This window comes from Drosophila mojavensis, unplaced genomic scaffold, assembly GCF_018153725.1.
Source record: "Drosophila mojavensis isolate 15081-1352.22 unplaced genomic scaffold, ASM1815372v1 contig_74, whole genome shotgun sequence".
Lineage (NCBI taxonomy): Eukaryota > Metazoa > Arthropoda > Insecta > Diptera > Drosophilidae > Drosophila > Drosophila mojavensis.
The window spans coordinates 19,097,783-19,120,673 of NW_025318899.1; the positions used below are offsets into that span (position 1 = coordinate 19,097,783).

The following is a 22,891-nucleotide window of genomic DNA, read 5'->3' on the forward strand; positions in this document are numbered from 1 at the left end:
AGCGAGCTTCTACTGCCAGTTGGCAGGAGCAGCAGCAACAACAACAACAACAACAACAACAAGAACTACTAGTTGGCCAGTTTGGCCATTGTAAATGTCAAGCAAATTTGGTTGCTTGCATTTTTCGCAGTCTCCCGCCCCCTGGAGGCAAGTTATGGCCATGTAGATGTCGCCAGAATGCTGTTGTTTGCAGAAGGTAAACAAGGAGCTAGTTGCCAGGCATTCGGCTGGCAGTTTGGCATTTAAATGGGTTCATATCGAGCGTTAAGCTTTGTGAACCCAATGTCGATGCATCGCATCGCATCGCTCAATGTCGATGGCTAATGGAAAATCTTCTTCGATTTGGCAGCTGTTTCGTCTAATTTCATTCCCAGGCCTAGTTTTTTCTGTTCACAAGGAAAACCAAAAAGAAAACCGCTCATATATCGAAAAGTAATTAATGCCCATGTATTATACTCTGGGTATGGCTAATTTTCACGCATATTTCTCAAGAGGTTTCTTCCTACCCCATCAGCCAAACAATTATGTGAACTGTAAGAAAATGAAAGCAACATTTTTTGCTAATGAATTCCTCTCTCCCTCCCTCTCCCTCTTCAGCTTGCTGGTGGTACGTGCCGCATGAAAGGCGCATTTAAATGTGTAGGAAAATTAGTTAATAAATCACACGTGGAAAATTGATGAGCTGACGTCGAGTGTTGGCTTTTGCGGCAGGCAAACACGCAGGCAGGCGGCCAGGTAGGCTGGAAAATGCCATGAAAATTAGATTTTACCGTTCCCATATACACACACTTATTGTTTACTTTGGCTTTTGTTATGCATTACACGTAAATTATAAAAATGATGTATGGCAGGCCAGTAGCCAGGAAGAGGAAGAGGAAGAGCAGCGAGGTTCGACTAAATTGATGCAGCTTCCCCAAAGGAATTCACAATGGATGCCTTAATTATGTGAGTGCCCAACAGGTGGGCGCGGGGGCAGAGGAGCAAGAGCTCAACTGCACTGAATTCGAAATTAATGTCAGAGTGAAGAGAGACCTTTGGCAAAGCACAACTCACATTATTTATTACCCGCACAGGTAAACTGTGGGAGATACCACTGCCATCGGCCAGGAGAAATTGAATTTGAGAGTTGCGCAACAATTGAAGAATTAGTGAGTTGTCAAGCCGGAAGCGACAGATTTTTCCGTTTGCTCTGTGCTCAAAAGAAACCAAGCCACAAGCCAACAAGAAGACTGGGAGATAGAGAGAGAAATGCTGTGGAGACCAACTGCCAAATGAACAGAAAACCAGGGCACAAAACTCCAATCAGAAAATTTTAAGCTAAACGAGGGAACCAAAAAAAAAAAATTGGAAAAAATAAACAAAAATCTTTTAAACCCGATGAACTCATTGGCATTGTGCAGGCAAAGGCCCCAATAGCTCCACATTGTCATGTAACTCAAATCGGAGCAACAACAACATGGGAGTACAACAAAAACAACACTTTGCATGTGTAGCCAAGGCACAGCAAACAAAGAGCAAGACACACACACACACACAGAGAGTTGGTAAGAACAAGAACAACACAAATAGCTGACAACAAAAAAGAGGCAAACAAGTAGAACTTGTCTAGGCCTAAAGCACCACAGAGGCGTTGTGTGAGAGAGGGTTCTTCAGTTGGAGTTTTCGGACTACTATTCACAATAGCTAAGGTCTTTAATGAATGTTTAATGAATTCAGCTTTAGACCTTACTTTGTGCACTTGGCAGAAGGATTTAATGAGCCTTTTGTCTGATAGTTTAATTTAAAATCAACTTCAAATATGAATGCGTTTCATATTTAAACTCTGCTTTACAAGGTTTTGCAGAGAAGTCTTAGCTAGTTAAGCTTTGGCATTATCTATGTGTGAAATAGAATTGGTGCTCATAATTCTTTTTAAAGCATTCTCAAATGATATTTTATACATATAAGTGGCTAAGCAGACTATGCTTAAATCCGATTTCATTCAATTAAATTGTTAACTTAAACAACAACAAGGGAACAAAGGTTTCGCATTCCAGGCAAACATGTGAGGTAATCAACTTAGACAGCTGAGGCAGGATTCTATGCAATTATATACATATACAATATACAATTCACATTCATATACAATTGCCTAGAGTTGCAAATGCTTTGTTCAGTTGTCTAAGTCAGTTGCTTGATTTGAATTCACTCTATTCAGTTAGCATTTAGACCACTTGTCGACCGCGAATGAAATTCTCATGAACTGTTATTCAATATTTGATAATTACATATCAATGCACAATTTCCCATTTGAGAGTTTGTAAAGCGATTATATGTGATACAAATATGCATATACATGCATACTAATGCATATGCATACTATTATATATAAATGCCAAATACATATATTCTATTAGAGATTACTTAGAGTGCAGTCATTATGCATATTTGTATAACTATGTATAGATAAACATTAATAATATAAAAATATTTAAATCAATTAATATAAACCTGTTTATATAAAGAAAAAATATTAAAATAATAAGTACAACAATAATAAATACAACAAAAAATGTATGTAAATAAATAAACATAAATAAAATAAAATAAATAAAATAAGATAAATAAATAAATGAAATAAATACAAACAAATTAATTAAATAAAATAATTATTACAAATAAAATATTACATTAAGTAAATGCATAAATGTTAGCTTAAAACATACTTTAATACATAAAGAATAATTTCTTAGCTAAAAATACATTTTCATAAGCTCATTAAATATTTAAATAAATATATTGATATATATTTATATTTAAATTTAAATTAAATATAATATTTACATCTCTTGTAACTTGATTATGTTTGTATTATATTTTGTATCACACATTATATATAAATAAATAAATATAAACAAAATATAATATATATATATAAATATATAATATATATAAATATACTAGAAATATTTATTATATTTTTATTATTTGTATAACTTCAATTTTCTCTCATTATTATTTTGTTGTACCACTATCTTTTATTATTATTTCATTGATTAATTTTCTATTCATATAATTATTTCGCTACACAAATTTATTTTTCATTCTTGCACATGCCGCCTCTGAGCTGTGCGAGCTGTGCAAACAAATGTTTCCCTCGAACATTTCAGTTCTTGAAGCCGGCTATTTAAATGACTTTTCTTTGGCTCTCTTACTGTTTCGGTTTTGTAGCGTTTTGGCTCCAGCGTTTTGGTGTCGAAAGTCAAGATCACAAACGTGATTTCGTCTTGTTGTTGCTGTTGCTGTTATTGTTGGTTTGTTTGTTGTTTGTGGCTCATTTTGGCAAACGCTTCATGGCCGCGAGAGATCGTGATCTTTAAACTAAGCAAACTCCGTTTCTTATTTATTTGCGGCCATTGCAGTTGGCCCCTTGCTTGGCCACGCTGATTCGATCAGTCGTCACTTTGTTGCCGCTGCTGCAGATCAGAGCCAACTCTACAATATATATATATATATATATATTTATATGTATTTCGATCTAGCCGATGCTCGATTTATGTTGGCTCTTTTATTTTGACAAGCGCAGCGCCTAAAACTAAATTCGAGCTGTGTGTGTGTGGGTGTTCACAGTCTCTTCCCCAGTCTCCCTCTCCCTCTGTCTCTCACAATGTATGTAAAGAGAGATTTGAGCAACTTCAAACATTTACTGATCGCCGCTAAAGTTAGTTGTGTTTATTTTATGCGCCTCTCCCTGCCTCTATAGCCTCCAGCCTCGTAACTCTCTGATTAATGTGGCGCACATTAATCAAGCCATTGAGCGGCTCGCTTTGTTTGATGTTGATCAAGCTATCTGGTACCGTAGTACTCATATCTCTCCCTCTCACTAGCAATCCCGCTCTCTCTCTCTCTCTCTCTCTCTCTTTCTGTCGCTCTGCCCGTTTGCGCTCTAGTTAGCAGTCAGTTTATTTTTAATTTAAAACGATCGATCGATCGCTGGCGACTGAAACTGAATTTCGTTAAAGCTCGTTCCATTGATCGTTTCATCGATCGCGCCCCGAGCTGCTGTTTACGTTTTACGCTTTGTTTTTAAATTTATATATACATGTATATATGTATTATTTTTCGGGTGTTGATGATCTCTCGTGTAAATCTCAGACGATCGTTTTTTGTTTTTGGCTAGTTAATGGTCAATTTGTTTTCAATTAATTGGCTTGTTGTGTGTTAATGTTTTTCGATTACGTGTGTAGCGTACTCACACAAAAGGCAGCCTTTGTTCGACTATGTGTGTGTATGTGTGTTTGTTTGCTTGTGTGTGGAATGCTTGGCAATCTTTTGGCTTAAATCACTTGCACTTTTCAGAGCTCATAAATTTTGAACTGAACAACGCCAGCGCTTCCTATTAAAAAGATCAAAGCAAACGCCAACAGAGCGTAGCCAGACGAACTACCCACAACTACACAACAGTTCATCAGTCAGTCAATTGAAACAGTGAGGCATTGATAGAGTGGGGAATGGCTAAAGCGACTACAGTTCGTTATGTAGATCGTATGATTACAACAAAAAACAAGAACAACAAAGAGAAAACAACAAGTTCACACAACATTTACAGATAGTAACAGATAATTAAGCATTTAGGGTCGAATTGCCTGTGTGTAGCTCTATGTAAATTAGTCTAAATAGATCTAGTGATATCTTGATTATTCCCGTTTATCACAACTTTTCGCTCTAGCACAGTTCTCACTGTACTCTCGCGACATGCGTTGATGAGTCAAATTTCAAGATTCTGATCCATGCAAAAGAGTTTTTTTTTTTTTTTTTTTGTATGCCATATTTCAAATGAGAGCAGAAATTGTTGCTCTTTGCCAGGGTCTGCCCTTTTGATCATCTGCCGCCAAGATGAATTTTCTTAGAATTTGTCTTTGATGCCCCACCACTTGAGGCAATGAGGAAACGCACCGAAACCAAATGGCAGACACCCATAGGAATAGACTCACTCGAAACGATCGCCTCTACGCAAATGAAGATGAATGACAGATGTATTTACAAACACACACATACACACACGCACACAGAGCTCTGTGAGCTTTGAAGTTTTGGTCCGTGCAACTTTTGTTCATTAGTTCATTTCCACTAATTCAGCTGCTCCCAAGAAGTCTTAATTATGCATACATACAAGCAGACAGGCATATCTGTATATATGTATATATAGATATATCTTGGACTACCTCGGGGATAAAGTTTTTGGGGTTGGGGTTGGCCAAAAACTCTTTTGAAGTTTCTTGTGTGTGAAGTTGTTGGCAAAGTTTTGGCATATCTTACGTATAAATACGTTTATGAAGAAATGACTTAATGCTTAAGTGTGGAGCTATAGAAATGAAAAACTCGTTTCCGAGCTAAGGGCAAGGTTATCTTAATAAAGCATTCGGGTCGCTTAATGGTAAGTTAGAAGAACTTGAAAGCATGTGATTCTAAGAAATCTAAAAGCGGAAAGTTTGGGAGTTTTAAGAGAGATATAAATAATATTTGAAGAGTGATTGATAGGCGTGAAGAAAGTTATATACTTATGCACAGAAATATTGCCAATGAAGTATAGTAAAAAATTCAATGAAATTAAAACTCCTTCAATTTAAAAATTTTTAATTAATTTGGTACCAAAGAAATATATTAAAAAAATAAAAAAAATAAATATATTTTAGGTCCTATAAATTTAAATTAATTTAACATTACATTTTACAATTATCACAATTGATTTTTAAATATTTGATATTTATTTCAATGATTTAAATGAAATAAAAAAGAAATGAATTAATCAAGAAAATATCGTTTATTGGTCGATATTTAATATTACTTAATTTGAATTAAAATAATAAAATAAAATATATATAATACTTATTATTTCATTCATGTTCTATTATTATGAGATATTTAGTTTCATTAAATTATATCAATTAAATTTTATTTAACTTGAAATTTAATTGAATTTTTATTTATTTAGTGATTCGTCAAATGTAAATTTATATTGTACTCTGTCAATAATTTTTATTGAAGGCCACTATTTACATATAGATACACCTACTTTTGTGTCGCACTGTATCGCCAATATTTATGTTCATTAGAAGCAGATTCTATTTAAGGTGCAAAAATAATTTAAATGCAAAATTTATTACCCATCTTTTCTTGGTAAATTTTATCTGAAAGCCAGTTAGAATTTTTGGTTATTAAATACACCAACAAAAAATAAATTAAATTCTGCTTAAGCCCATATATTTAAATTTATAAAATTAGCCAAAACTGTTTAGTGTTAAGTGCTTAAACTTTTTAATATATTAAATTTAATGTCGCCCTCCATTAAGAAACTGCGCAAGTTTTGCTCTGGATTTGCGAATTTATTCTCCCCCTCGTCCAACGTCAACAGATTTGGAACCCGATTCCAGTTGCCTCTCGACCGTCTGCTGTTTGGCTAATTTCATTTTTATGACTTTTATGCGCCGCATTTGCGTTTATGCTGTTTTTTCATGTTTCTTGTTCTGGTTTTTCGCTTTGTCTTTTGGTCCGTTGCAGAATCGGAGTCGGAATTGTAGTTGGAGTCGGCATTGCATGATTTATGGTAGTCTGAATTTTTCTTTGAATTTTTTTCACATTTATTATTATTTGGTTTTATTGTATTTTATTTTATTTTGTGGCGTTAAAAATATTGCCAAGCTGCCATAAATTTTGTCGTATTTTGACAACTAATAAAAATGCAGGCCACTGCAAATGCATTCCATTTGCATAGGGCTCGATGAGCAAATGGAAGCAGCAAATGGAACCATCTTTTTTGTTTCTTTTCCTTTATTGTTTTGTACCTAATTTGCATATGAAATCTTTTCATCTTTTCTTTTATGGATGCTCAGCTCAGACATGGGATGACAAGTGTCTCCACATTTGGCTGAGCCATTCATCGATCGATCCATCGAACGATCCATCTCGATATCGAGTGCATGATTTATGTCAGCTCTTTTATATTTCTCTTTAGCATCAAGCATCATTTGTTGGATCCATTGTTTTCAACTAATTACCTTCATAAACAACAAGTTGATGGTTCGCTTCGAGTCGGGCTACCAAAACAAGTTGAGCATCGATTTGTTATTGGCCATTTGCCTAACCATAATACATGAACATTACCATATGAAGTTATCACTTCATCTGTTTTATGAATGCACTATTTTTGGGCTTCAAATCGAATATTTTTTTTAAACTATCTTTCCCGTTTGGGGTTATAGTGTATCATAAAAGTTAGTTTACGGTTATGGTTTGCATATTTCTCTTTTAGTACAACGTAGGCAGCTGTAAAATCTTAATGAATATGAAGTAACTTAGATCTTTCTCTTTCTCTCTCTACCTCTCTGTCACGCTGCATCAAGAGACAGCCCTGAGTTCTTATTGGTATATCATAGCAAAGGAATATGGTTTGTACTCAGACCAAATGCGTTTTATGGCTCGATGAAACTCTTTGAAGCTAAGAGCCGAGAGTTTTTCTCACAGCTTTCTTCAGGTTTAATAACATATAACTTTTTAAGGTTATGTTTACAGTAAGAAATTGTTCTCTGTTTTATACCGACATGCATAATATTTCCTGGTTCAAATGAGTTCAGCTTAGCTCCGCTAGTCGCAAAACTCTCTCATAGCGCCATTCGATTACCTTTGTTGGCTAAATATACCATTTATAATAATTTCATTTAGCTTCATTAATGTGCACTTGCATGGCAATTGTCATTTCAATTAAACTCCAAGAGTCATTAGCTCGTTTTTATTTGTATATAAGCCGGACAAGCCGGCTCAATAACGATATACTAGCATAAGCTCTTACATAATCGGCCATATATTTTCCATGCGCGCACACACAGAGCAAAAGTTTTTCAATTTTCCACAGCTTCTGCTGCTGTCTGCCTCTCTGTCTGTCTGGCTCTCACACATATAAATAAAATGACGCTGGGGACGGCGTGTAATTATCATAAAGCGGAATCATGTAGCGCCAATATGAAGCTCATAACTTTGTATGGCTGACTAGACTAGGGGTACGTACTACGTACAGTGGGCACCACTGGTCACCTCCTGCTGCCTAATGCCCATTTCGGTGATCCGCGTCACCAGCCCAAACGATGTAACTTTCAATTTGCGTAATTTTCAAGTGAGCACTGGCAGAAAAAAAAGCTGATCCCTCACCTGAACCCAACGGCTGTTGCCGTGCGACGCCATGAGAAATCATTGGTGGGTGGTACGAGAGAGACGGGGTGGGCCAGGGGCTAGCTGGCTGTGAGGCGTGGCTAACTGCTGCGTTAAGGTGCACGCTTGTCATAAAATGCCGCTTATTATGCTGGCTATTAATTTTTAGTGCTTAGACGCAACTGCCTGAGCCTGGACTTGGACCGGGACCGGAACGTGGATGTGGACCTGGACACGGCCTGGCTGCTGGCCTGAGACCTGAACGTGCCCCCAGTTAGACTGCTCCAATGCAAGCCCCATCATAGTTACCAAAACTTGTTGTTGTTGCTGTTGCTGTTGGCCAAGGCAATTTATGACATACATGCGGAATGGACAACGCCATCTCCATCCCTATCCGCATCGCCATCCTCATCGCCTCATCGCTATCGTTGTGCCTGGGCACATTTTGGCGGCATATCGCGCCGCTTCTATCGCAGCTGTACAAATTTATTTTGCGTTTGCATGCACTGCACTCCAATTGGGCCTAATCACTACGTAATGAAGCTTGCAAATCCAACTTGAAAAGATTTTATTTGCGCACACAAATGAGCTGCAATGACTTAAGTCAACTTAAGAGCTTAGTTTTATGGACTCAACTAACTTTCAAGCATGTATTTCCACTTTAAGATGGTTTAAGAGTTACTTATGAAATTTCGCTTTTTAAATGGGGTATAGTCGGTATTGCAAAGAGTCTAGATCATGGATATATGATCGAGAAATATATAGAGATAAAAACTATTGCTGAGATGCGAAATGCAGTTGATAATTGGCTAGACTGCTCGAAAAAGGTTCGAAATATAGAAAACGATAAAAAATATTAATTATATATGCATAGATAATTCTAGAAAATAAATAATAAATATATAGTATATATACAACTGAATATCTTTCATTTTGATATCTCTATGGAAATATTGAAATTATAAGATATTAAACTATCAGACTTAGTCAGAATTTAATACTTTTGCTGACATAACTTTTCCTCTATTTTTCATTTTTCATTTCCACATCCACAGCATAGTCTATAAGCAATACTTATAGAGTATCTGCATATCGTGCATATGCGAGCATATGTTTATTTATTAAAACTAAGCATCTGCTAGCGTATTGGGGCACAAGAAGCGAGCATGTCGAGAAGTTACCCATCATTAGTACTAACAAGCGACATTACGCGGCAGCGCTTGCTTTTGTGTCTCTCTCTCCCTCTTTCTTCCTCCCACTCTCTTTTTCTCTCTCCCTCTGTCACTGCTAGTCTGAAATCTTTCTTGGCTGATTACATTGACCAGATAGTTGCGAGCACGCGTACTTGATATGGCTTTGTCCCATTACACTGAGCTCTCTCCCCATGCCCCTTTCGCTAGCTCACTCGCCTCGTATGTTTATTTAAGGAATTTTTATTACCACATATGTGTGCGTGTGTGTGTGGGTGTGTGTGTGTGTGAGTGAGGCCAGAGTTTGAGTTTGAGTTTTTGTTGTGGGCACACTTATCGCATTTTTAGATTTTTCATGGGTTTATTAAATTGTTTTATGTGCACTCCCCCAGCTGGTCAAATGTCATAATGTGAGTTCTGAATTCTTGAAATTGGTCTCGAATTTGATTGCAATGCGGCGGCATTATTAGGCTAATGATGGCATTGACTACAGACAACATTTCGTGCATGTACATAGTTAGAGATATGATTATTAGATTAAAGTATTATGTGAAGCTTAAGTGCGGATTACTAGCCGAGATATATGATTATTAGAATGTGTAGAAATTGTTCAGCTTAAGTTCAAACTACTAGCTAAGAGATATGAATATTAGATTATTATCAAGTACTGAGTATTGGGTAATATATGGATATGATTATTAAAGTATGGAAATAAGTGTAGAAATTATGTATTTCCTAAGTACTTAAACCTTATATTGTTATAGGGGAATCCGCTCAGTCGTGTGTATTGATTATAATAGCAATATAAAACATACCTGAAAATAAAAGAATAAAGTTTTTATTAGATACCAAAATTGGAATAAAGCGATTAATAATAATAATGTTTTAGAAGAGACATAAAACTAGCTAAGAAATAGCAATCAAATTACTTTCAGAAAGTTGTTAAACCATCGATGGCGCCATCGTTAGTTACGTTACGATAGGTTGATGGATTTTGTTTGACATGACTTTACCGTCTCATTTAATGGATGCGCTAGTGAAGTGGGACGTACTATTTTATAGATATTTTATTGTATTTGTCTGCTTGCTTAAATTGATTACAGATTCGAAATTTGGAAACAAAGATTGGTTAGCAAGGGAAGGAGGGACTTTAAGAGACCGAAATTAGTTAACTTCAAATTGAATTGGATTTAGTATTATAGCAGAAATCAATTGATTCTATGAATTAATTAATTTAATTTGAATTTATTATATTTATTTATTTTAATTTATAGAAAATTAGGCTTGTATTTTGTTTTACATTAATTATTTAATTTGAAAAGTTTTTCACAAAGAGCTCTTAAATTTATCATTGGCCCCTTAGATAGTATCGAAACTATCGCATAAGTTACTATCGATAGTTTTGCTCTACTTCCAACTATATTCATACCTACGCATACTTCTACCTATGCCGTATGACAACATATTTATCATTAGCTTTATTAATATATAGCTTTAAAATTTGATATTTATGTTTATTTATTTATTACCTATTTTATGTTTATTTATCTTCCTCGAAAAACACGTATCTCAAATCATTATTGATTGTAAATCATGATAATTTAAAGCAGTCTTATCTCTAATTCATTTTTATGGCGCTGCCAACTTGTGCCACAACAAGCTTAAAACACATAAGATATGGTCAACTTGTTTACCATGGCTTACGATAAAAGAGTCAAACTTGAAAGCTTTACGCAATCAATACATCAATACATCAACAATTTCCTATTTAATCAGCGAAAAAAACAAAACTCATTGCCTGTTCATTTATGGATTTCTATTTATAAACAAACAGGCAAAGTTTTTTCTTACTGTTGACTTGCCGTATAATTAAATACAAATAACAATTAAGATATATAGCAAAAGCTCGTTTGCTTTTTGGACAGCGACAGGGGGATTCAAACTCCATTAGTGGGCATATCAAATAATTGAAGTTTTTTTTTTAAATTAAGAGCGACCAAAATACGATGACAATTATGAATTGAGACGTTAATTGTCTATAAAGAGAGAGACTGATAGAGAGTGTGTGCGTGTGTGACTAGATCCATTTTAGCAGCCTTCAATTTGAAGCCTGTCGCATGATATTGTCAAAGAAAAATTTCAAGCCTAGCCTAGTCTGGTGGGTTGGTCAAAAATAATTTTCATATTTAATTGACAGTCGGACAGATTGAGAAATGCTACCGATTCCATTAGCGCGGCCTGTCATCGAGAGTTTCCATATAAACCATACTACAATATATTTTTGTTTTTCTCCATTCATTTCGGTTTTCGTCTGTCAATAAAGTTGAACGCCTGCTGCTGCCTTCGGGGCGTATGAATATTTCATTTTTATTTAACAGCAACATGTTTTACAACATTATTAGACAACGTCAGAGGCGAGCGAGCGAACCAGCGACTAGACACTCGGGCTGGCCAATTTTAATTACCAATATTTCCAGGTGTCGAATCAACGTCCCACGCCTCTATGGCCAACACTTTGCATTTTATGACAGTTGCCCTGCTTTGCTATTTGTATTTTTATTTTTTTCTTCATGTATAAAAACTAGTTAATTACACATTTGTTGCTTGCAGCTAATTAGCAATTTGCGACAAACAGTTCTAATGGCTTGTAATTGGCCAATATTTGTATGGCTCATTGATATGTAATTTCATTTATATTTATGCGCTTAGTGCGCGATTAGCTCATGGGGGTTCACACGTGGTCCACCCTAATTGAATTGTCACAGCGACTAATTCGCTGATTTCAGGCGGGGTTAGCAGGAGTTAGGCTCATTGTTCTTCATTATTGAGCTAAATTATTTAACTAATGTTACACGCACACAGAGAAACATATATATATTTGTATATAAGCATATATTATTTAATTGCTAGTGCTTTTACTAGTCAACAAATGATAAGATATCTTGTATCTTTCTTAAATGCGTCATGAGCAAAAGTTTCTGCGCATTTTATAATTTCGCAATAGGTAAACCTATTAACTTAACTTATTTTGAAGTACTAATTGCAATATTTGAAAGCTGAGTAGTCTAGTAAACTGCTATTATTTTGAATGCCTAATTTGTGTAATGGCCATTTTTTTTTTTTTTTTTTTTTTACGCAAGATGGGATTTTTATCTATTATTTTACATTTTATTTTTTTTCCTTTCAATGGATTATTTTATTGTTTATATTATTATTTTTTATATTATAATTAATATATTATTATTTTTATATTATATTATTATTATTTTTTCATATAAGAATTAAATAAATATACATGTACTATAAAGTGTGTTATTAACTTATTTATTTTATTTATTTATTGTTTTTTTACAAATAATAATGGAATAGTTTCACATTTTATATTTTTGTATATATTTTTTTTTTAATAAATAAAATTCGTGTTTGTATATAAAATACTATATAAATTCACTTCACAGGCAGTTCACAATGGATAGGATGTGTGGATACATCTTTGACCCATTGCTCTTCATTCCAACATTTAGCAATGATGATGTGGTGGTCCGTGATGATGATGATGCTCAACGTGGCCATGATGATGATCATAGTGGCCATGATGCGGGGGTCCGTGATGCGGTGGCCCGTGATGCGGTGGGCCGTGATGATGATGGTGATGATGATGATCATACGTTGGCGGCGGTGGTCCATGATGATGATGATGGTGGTGGTGCGGCGGTGGTGGTCCATGGTGTCCGTGGTGCTGATGATGGTGTCCCAAGTGCAGGCCCAAGTGGATGCCAAAGAGACGATCGTCGTGGTGTGGTGGCGGCATTGTATTCACTTTTAACTTCTTTGAAATTCCCTTTACTGTTAACTGAAGCTCTTAATTCCACGAGCTGAACAATTGTACTGTGCCCACTCCTAACAGCAATTGTCAATATATACCTGCAGACAAGTGTTGGCTGCCTATCTGATAACATTCGCAGGTGATGTACATGAATTGTTGGTTATCTTATCGGCCCGGCCATTTCGCCTATTGTGAATCAATGTGAGTCATTGAGTTGTAAAAATAATAACACACTTCTCATCGCCTTTTGGGTTGGGCTAATCTGTGTTCCAGGTGAGTAAGTTTATTCCGGTTAGGGTACTTCCCTCCCGCCAATGTGAATAGCCATTTGCGGGAGACACAAAAGCAAAAAGAAAAAAAAACGTAGCCAACTAATCGCGGTAAATAAATATATAAATAAATAAATCTGTTTACGCTTTTTCCGCAAGGCAAAAACGAGAAAAACGAATCAAGCTTCGGACAAAACTTACGGAAAATGCGAAAGAAGCGAAAAGAGAGGAAAATGGAAAACATGCCACAAAGTGTTGCAACTTTTTGTATGGCGGCGTGGAAAACTTTTTGGCATCTGCTAAAGGAGTAAAGAAAAAGTGAGGGAGAGAGTCGGGAGTGTGAACGACTCAGAAATACCCTAAGATTCGTCATTAACGGCATTAATCGAATTCTTTATCATTCTCATTATTATGTTCACCATTATTATCTCTTTCATTATCATCCTCATAAACAATTTCATTATCAGGTTTATAGTCTACTTCCTTATCTGTAGCATTATCATGATCTTTATGATTATTATCATAAGGTGCGATAGCTTATCAACCATTGTCATGATCATCATGTATCATAATTAATATTGTATTTATTCTTTTGAGTGTTATTAAAAATATTATAATAATCATTATTAAATATGCAAATACGGAGGCCAGATATATATCTAGAAATATCCAGATATATATCTCAATCAACTCATTTGCCCAAGAATAAATATAAAATACTTCATAAAGACGGATTTTTTCTCATTTTTCTAAATATTTACAAAATCCATTATGCTCTATTTATGCATTTTCAATGGGCTCAGGGTATAGTAAAAATGTAGTATAAAAACTAAATGCAAGAAGTCGCCGACAATAATTTCCGCCTGCATTGCTGGGTCGGGACAAAGGGAATGCCAGCCAGACTGGAAATGCTGTAAATACCGAAAGACCAACGCAAAAAGTGCGAAAAAAGAGGAATACAAAGCACGCGATACACAATCCATGCAGATGCAGACAGGCAGAAGGAAAGAGTGAACACTTTGTAGGAAGATTTAGCATCTGGCAGTGCTGGAGGGCTGAAGGAGTTGGGATGGCGGAGGTGGGATAAAGTGAGGACGTTGTCATATCAAGTGCTTAGTGCGTGCGAGCGACGTTCTCATAGACTTAACAATAACTTTTCCTGGCTGAACCCTTCGTGGCGGCCGGAGAGAGGGCAGGAGGGCGGTCGGGCGTGCGAGAGCAACGGCGCAGATAAACTGCGTTAGAAGTTATAAAGCGATTAGACTGCGCGACGGGCTGGCAACTCCATTGGGAGGGTTGCAACGGGCGCCAGGGACAAGTGCGAGCAAAAGCTGCAAAAAAAAAAGAGTGGCAAACTTTTTGCTGTATCAATTTAATGCCTATTTAAAGTGTGAGTCGAACCCAATGGGAGCGATAATATCTGAGACACCCGGGGGAAATGGGAAATAGATGTCGCGCAATGCAGGTAATGCATAAATTTGATTTTATGGAAAGTACTTCACAAAGTTTCTTCTTCTTCCACCCAAAGCCAAGCTGGCTTATTAGCTGGTAAAGTGAAGAAAATTCAATTGGAAATTGAGTTTGCTGAAGAGTTGAAATTTGCTTAGAAGACAGTGAGTAGTAGAAAGCAGAAATATATGAGGCAAGGTGAAAAGTTGATAAGAAATGAAAGAATTATGAAAATAATCAAAAATAAATATAAAATAAAATAAAATAAAATACTAATAATATATATTATAATTTTTAATAATAAATATAGAATATTAATTATATATATTAAATATATATATATATTTTACCCTGAGAGCTCTTTACTTTGGTATAATTTCTTACATTAATAAATACGAACTAATTGTTATAATATTTACCTATATAGTAATATCATTTATTTAAATACGAATTAATTAATTTTAATATATATAGTCATAATATTTAATAATTCACACAACTCCTTCATTCCTCAATCAGCTTAACAGCCTTTAACGGCCACCTGCCGCCAGACTTCCACAGCCTTAATATGCTCAATTCAATCTAGCCAATTATGAGGAACAAATGCCTCAAATCCCATAAATTGTCGCTGTCGAGCAAAAACCAGAGCAGTTCAATCGACCATTTGCTTTGAGCAGGGCAAACAAAATCAAATACAATTCATACAATTCGGCCCCAAACGCTCTACGTAAATATGGCTAATTAATTAATATATCGACAACTGTTGAAAAAGTTGCTGTTGTTGTTGCTGTCCAGGATTGAAATCATACGAGCCCTAGACTCCACTTAACTCAAATTAATTGAAAATGTCAAAAGTCAGCGCAATTATCGTAAATTATAAACACGCGTCCGGGATTTATGTGGGGGGAGTTTACGTCCGATTGCGAAGCCAAATCAAATCCAAATATTATTATTATTATTATTTTTATTACGTGAGTTGGCAAAAATAAAAGCAGCATTGCAACCCCTAACACTGAGGGTGGGTAATTTGTCAACGCATAATGAAATGTCAACAGAAAAATGCAAATACGAAAAAAAAAACACATTTATTTATATACTTATCTATATACGATATTTATATATATAAATATATGTATATATGTGTGTATATTCGGTGGGGTTAATTGAAAAGCTTTGCTTGGCTAGGCGGGGCGCATGACTCATGCAGAAGAATCAGTGCAAATTTTATATGCAATTGAGGACAGACAGACGGACAGACCGAAAGAGTGGCAGGACCCTCGCGTGCTGTAACAAGCCATACAAAATGTTCAAAGCTCTTTTGCCGAAGCATCCTTGCCTGACTATGCAAAAATTTGTCGTCCAAATCCCATATAAAATTATTATGCTGCCATGGCGAAGGGGAGGGAAAGAGGGAGGAAGGGAGGTAGGGTGGTGGGTGGTCAGGTTTGGTGTGGGAGCTGCGAAAACTCGCTTATGACAATGCTTAAAGGCATTTTTTGGCCAGCATCAGCTAAAAAACCAGACAGCAATACCCCGACGGCGACAAAAGTCCGCCCGGACCATGTGCATATAAAGTCCAAATAAACTCAAGTTGTTGACAAAAGGGTTAAAGGCCATAATTGTGGCCAGAGTTCCGGACACAGCTGGGGGCAGTACCCAATGTGTCCCGACACCCCCCCCTGCCCCTGCCCCTTGCCCCACCCATTAGACAACAGCATTTTTATTGAAAGTGTAAACATGACAGTCATCAAAATTATAAAGCCCAGCATTTGGTTCCTTGACAAAGTGGGACTGCAGCTGTTTCTCCTCCTGCGGGCAGCATCTTGCTCTCGGCTCCTGCTCGGTCTGCGCATATTTGTGTGGCACTTGAGTTAAATACAATGTGCCAAATGGGTTTCAAGTAGACGAAAGGCACTGCCTAGACTGCATTAATGCTAAGTGCGACACGGGCAATAAAAACTTTGTGACTTTGTGTGTGGAAACTGGGCAAGTCATAGAACGCTATAAATAATTATGATGCGGACAAATATGTGTATAAGCACTTGACATCAAAAAGACGAAACTGCAAAGCATTCGCCATAAAATTCTAGTCAGGTTGAATTCCTGAATTTCTGAATTCCGGAATTTTCAACAGCAAACCTCTTTGATTTGGCATTCGCAAATGAAATTGGAATTTCTTCTGTCTATCGCGTTACTAATTTGCTTAATTAAGTGCTCCGCCCACATTATCAATTTAGATAAAATCATCAAAAGCAAAAGGGGCTTTAGCTGAAATTAAGAGGGTGAGAGTCCCATTCAATTATCTATTCAACTCAGTCCCGGTATTACGATTTCCATTAGTGCGATAACAATAACTCAATCAGAGCGAAAAAATGAAGAAAGAGACTCTCCTCTTATATTTGGTCTATGACAAACTATAGATGACTCACCAAAAAAAAAAGATATACAAACCGCAGATGGCGAATCTTTTGAAAGGGCATCAGCAATCATTGTGTCCTAAGTAGATTGTGCGAGTCAAAAGCGTCGCAAAACAAACCCCCCAAAGTCAAGCAAAATTCAAGACAGCCATATTTATTTTATAAAGCTAACAAATTTGCGCAAATTTTTTGTTTTGCACACTCAAATACAAAGAGACCGAGGCATGCGTGCATATGAATGCGATCCCTAAGCCCGAGGACGAGCAGGAGCCGGAGCCGGAGCCGGAGGGCACAAAAGGCATCGCTCTGAGTGTTGTGTAGCTAACAAGCGGCCTACCCCGTTTCTGTTCTTTTAAGTGATTTCAACCCGGAAATGCCCATAAATCGATTTGGGGGTGGTCTTGTTCCATGCCCCTCCTCCTGCCAGAGTCAGCACTCCTGCCATAACAGAGCCTAAGTCGAGGACATCTTGGCCGCACATGAGGGCCGCTCGCTTTATGGCCTAAATGAATGAATTGAAATGGGCGGCAAGTGTATCGACTTATGTATTGAGTTGAGCACAAGAATGTGATGCCACACTTGTCTGCTCTGCCTCTCTATCTCTCTCTCTCTCTTTCTCTCACTCTGACCCTGCACAATGCAAATAAAAGTTCATTACAAGCCAACGGCCAAGGCGCTTAAAACTTTTCCTAAATGTATCGAGGCTCGATCCCAGTTCCCTTTTGAGCAGTGTTTACTGTACTGTATATATACTATATACATATATATATATATATATATAACTTACTCTTGCCCCGTTTTATGGTCAATGGCCCCGCTCTGCGGCTCTGCTCGACTCTGTTGTGGGTGGCTGTCCGTCGTCAGTTCGTTAGGTCGTGTGTGCGGCACATGCGGCAAACGGAAACGCCACATCCGTAGAGTCCGCACAGTCCGCACACAGTTCGACGGCGTGCCAAAGCAAAAGTCAATAAAATAAAATTCTAAAGCCAAAAAGGAAATAAATTAACAATAACCAATGATTTTGCTTCGCTTTTTTCCCTGATTTCTTGATGCGTTTATAAGCATGACCATGATACGATGCTATCGCACAATCCACAATTGTCGGATGTTGTACATAATTTGTCGCCGGCCATTCAACGGCCAAGGCGAAAGCAAAACCAGAAGTCCATCAATTTAGAAAATTTTGTACAATTTCAAATAGATTCAAGTCAATTTGAATATGAGAAAAAAAAAAAAAAAGATTTAAAAGTAAGACTCGATAGAAATATACTAAAAATATTATGGTATTTTATTTATTTATTCTAGAGTTTTCTACCTATAATTTCAGTCAATAAAAAATACTAAAAATACTAAATCTGTACCATTTTTGCTCGGTTCTTCTTTCTCACAATTTGCTTTCACTCAAGAACTTCTGCCTTACATCCCACTCACTTGTTCAATTTCAATTAAAATTTTCCTTTCATGCACACACCGTAGAGCGTTCGCTCACCTTAACCTCAATTATGCTGTAACTTAACCTCACTTTCCTTTCAAACATCAACGTCATTGACCATTCGCCCGTCCATAACTTTTGCAATTTGTAATCAATTTAGTTGCACTTTTCATACATTTCATGCTACGTAATTAACCCACACACAATGCAGTCAGCGATCAGTTTGGTGTGGCAAAAACCTTAATTAACCCATTACCTTTTGTGCAGCAGGCAGCAGGTAGCAACGGCAGCGGCTAAAACAATTCAACGCGTCATGCAAAAATGCCAGGCGAAAAACTTTGAGCAGTTTTTCATGCCCGTAACATGCGAAAGGTGTTGGCCTGGCGCAAAAACTTTGCTCGTTTTCGGAAGTTGTGCCAATAAATTTCATTTTTTGTTTTTTTTTTCGGGACGAAGTGGGCTTAAACAAAAGCTCTGGCAAACTGCCGAGTGAGACTCCTCACCTAAGCTAATAATGAAAGCCACACAGCGAATGCGTACGACATGGCTGCAGCTGCAGCTGCAGCTGAAGAAAAAGTGTTTTAGTTCTCGTAATTAAGAAGAGTTCGAATATTCTTTGAGGCTCGCCCAATTGAAATCGAGTGAAATCCCTAGCCCGCCAGCGATTTCAGCACTTTGCATAGTACAACATGCCACGCCTCCCTTTATACAAAAGGAAAAAGGCAATTTACACGCCCGAAACGAAAGAAAAAAAAAAAAAAAAAAAAAGAAACATGCCAAAAGATTCGCTGGCTTCGTCTCTCGCATTTTATCAAATTAGACAAAGGGGAGAAGTTTTCAGGGCAAAAGCCCTTTGAATGTCTTATAAGTGCTCGAAGCTTGCTTGGTCTGGGGCAATCAGGGGTTAAAGGTGCTGGCAGCGCCACAGGAAGCGCTTGAATTGCCCACATCGAAGGATAGGCCTCTACTCGATACGCGCATAAACCTGCCACACAGAGAAAAATGAACAAAAAAAGAAACCAAACACGAAGAAGAAGAAGAGATTTTAATGACAGCAACAACCGCTGCGCTTTATGGGCTTTATGTGAGATGCTCCGAAAGGCATTCAATGTGGGCGTGTTTATTGTCGCCAACGGCGGCAGGATATTAGAAATAAACAGCACAGCATGAGGCGCCACCAAGCAGCAAGCCGATAAGCCGCCTCCGCCACAGTCGCCGCTACAGCAACCGCCTCTCGTATGGTAGACAAATACCAAAATGTGGTAATAATTTGAGCGAGAAGCGAGAATGTTCCCAAAATACATTTATGTGACTTTAATGTTCGATTCTATTAGAGCTCTAACAGCTCTAGAGTGCACGTATGTGAGGGTATTGTTTCATTAAATTTCAATCACCAAAAATATAAAAGTCAAAATATATTTACTGATATTAAATATAAATATAAATATATAAATATTGTTACTGATTTTTAAATGTAAATTTAATATGTAATACTACTTCTATTCTACCACACGTAACTCTACTGCTACTCCCATTTCTAATACCTGCACTGCTACTATTTAAATTGTACGTGCCTCTATTCTAATCTCTGTGACTTTGACTTAAACATCGACTTCTACTAATACTTTTATTTCTACTACTATTCATCATGTTGCCTTTGCTCCTACTACACTCGGTTCTATTCTCCTTAGACCTCTAACGTCCAATCATTTAACTACATCTTAAAGCTGAGTAATTTTTCTGTATCGGACACTTACAGCTTGTTTTTAGCGACCTGCAGCACATTCATTAGTCTCTGTCTGTTCTGTTCGGGGCTCTTAGATGTAGCATCATTAACATTGCTTTTCACACTTTGCGGCATTGTTTCCTTCTGGTCATTGGCCTGGTCTGTCCGGGTCGCAGCTTACGGTTGGGTCTTTTGCCCTTGGGTCGCATTTAACAAAAACCAAAATAATATGAAGAAGAAGAAGCTGCAGAAGTGTAGCGCGAAAAGCCTTTCTGTCATTTGCCTAGGTCTGAGTTCTTTACATTCTTTTTTTTTTCGCGCTCTCTCAAATTATATTAATTTGAATTAATGAATTTAATTGCCACTAATTAGTGGACACCCAGTGCCGACATCTTGAGACCCTCCTAATGATAGCAACCGCTATTTGAAAATCTTTTTTTGTTCTATATAATTATTGTGGATGCCAAAATTTGTGATGTTGAATCAAGGCTGAAGCTCAATGGCAGCAGCCACAAATAACTTAAGTAAACAATTATGGAAACTTATTAAAAATATAGCCCAGGGCAAAAAACTAATTAAAGTAAAATAAATAGAAGATACGCTATAAAATTATTGGAGAAAAAAGTATGTAAGTGGAAATGGGTTGCTGTTCTTTTTGCTATAAATATTCCAACTGCTACGATTACTTCGTTTAGTAATACTACTACTACTATTGCTACTAATGCTGCTATTACTACTAGTAATATTAGTGGTACTTTTAATACAACCACTAGCACTACTCCTATTACTACTTCTCTTCTCATAGCTCTTCTTACTATTTTTTACTTTTACTACTACTATTTCTACTACTTTTTGTACAACTCTTTCTACAACTTCTTTTACATTTCTTACTACTCATAGGTATTACTTATAACAACTTCTTTTCTCATTACTCTTCCTACTACTTTTTACTATCTCCACTACTATTGCTTCTTCTCTTTTAAAACATCTGATACTCCTCTTACTCTTACTACTACTCGTATGTCTACTTCCAATATAAGCTACGTTTACTACTACTTTTCATAATTCTACAACTACTATTTCATTATATTCCTACTACTACTACTACTACTACTGGCAAGACCAGCTTTAGTTTTCAGTATTAAATTCCACATATTATTATTCATCATATTCCACAACCAATTTGACCCTTTTACCAGATGTTTACTTCTACTATTTCATACATACTAATGTGTCATGCTATAAATTCAACTACTCTACTCATACTTCTGCTCCTGTCATTCCATTTACTCCTTGAATTAATATTCATGTATTCAATAAATATAAAACACAATTCTATTTGATTTCATTTTCAACAAATAATGGAATATCAGTATTTGCACAAACAAATTGGCAACAGTCTCCTAAATCAGGAATGAAACACTTTCTGCCACACATAGCCACAGACTTTACTCAATGCCTTTGTCTAAAACAAACATATGAAATTGTAATCAAACAAATAATCTGCAAGAGGAAAAAAGCTATGAAAAAATTCATGTAGATACAGAAGCCGCACAAAGGTGGACCTAAAAAAAGCCATACAAAAGTGCTCCGCAATATTGACTATAGTCGAACTGCAGATGCTCTAACCACATCGAATTTAGATATGCGTATAGACGCATTTAGCTTTATCGTGAATACCCTTATGCAGAGTGTTAGACAAGAGGCAAATTGTAAACGTAATCGAAGATATAGCGACAACAATGTCAACGACAACAGCAGCAGCAGCAGCAGCACTAATGACAACAGCAACAACAACAAAAGCTAGTTTGTTTGAAAACTGAAGCTGAAACTGAACAGAAGCCACGCCAATCGCAACATCTAGCCGTGTGTACCGCATGTAGCCAAGTGTAGCTACAACATTGCTGTATCTCCAACTGCGTATCTGCTGCTGTTGTTGCTGCTGCTGCTGGCAACTCACGCACGCTTCACGCTTTTTGTTGTCGCCAGTCGTCGCAGTCGTTGGCAGCCATTTTAGCTACCGGTTTTACGCGTCAAAGTGCGCGTAACTTTTGCCGCATGCCACGGCGCATATTGTTGCCGTTGCTGTTGTTGTTGCTGCCACTGTAAGCTGAAGTTGCTGCAATCGTTGCTGTTGCTGCTGCTGTTGTTGTCCTGCTTGTTGGTCAAGAGCTCTTGGCCAACTGGCAACTTTGTTAATTTTGCCCTTTTATTTGAGTTTCAATTTTGCTTTTGCTCTTGAGAATTTATTTTTTTTTTTTTTTTTTTTTTAATTTCAAATCCGGCAATATGGTCAGTCTATAAGTGCTTCGTATGGTCACTCTAAATTTACTAAGATTGATAAATTGAACTTCACTATTTCCAAAATTTCAAATACTTTTATTATTATATAGTCATA

The 22,891-nt window shown here is 36.7% G+C and overlaps 2 protein-coding genes across 2 annotated transcripts in view; both read right to left on the bottom strand.

Annotated features, from left to right (window-relative positions):
• LOC6582959 (frizzled) overlaps positions 1-22,891 on the bottom strand; it is a 119,762-nt gene that overhangs the window by 37,095 nt on the left and 59,776 nt on the right. The gene's annotated exons all lie outside the window — the stretch shown is intronic.
• LOC26528291 (uncharacterized histidine-rich protein DDB_G0274557) lies at positions 12,753-13,278 on the bottom strand. The gene has a single exon (XM_032731220.2). The coding sequence runs from the start codon at positions 13,183-13,185 to the stop codon at positions 12,895-12,897; it is 291 nt and encodes a 96-aa protein (XP_032587111.1). The 5' UTR covers positions 13,186-13,278; the 3' UTR covers positions 12,753-12,894.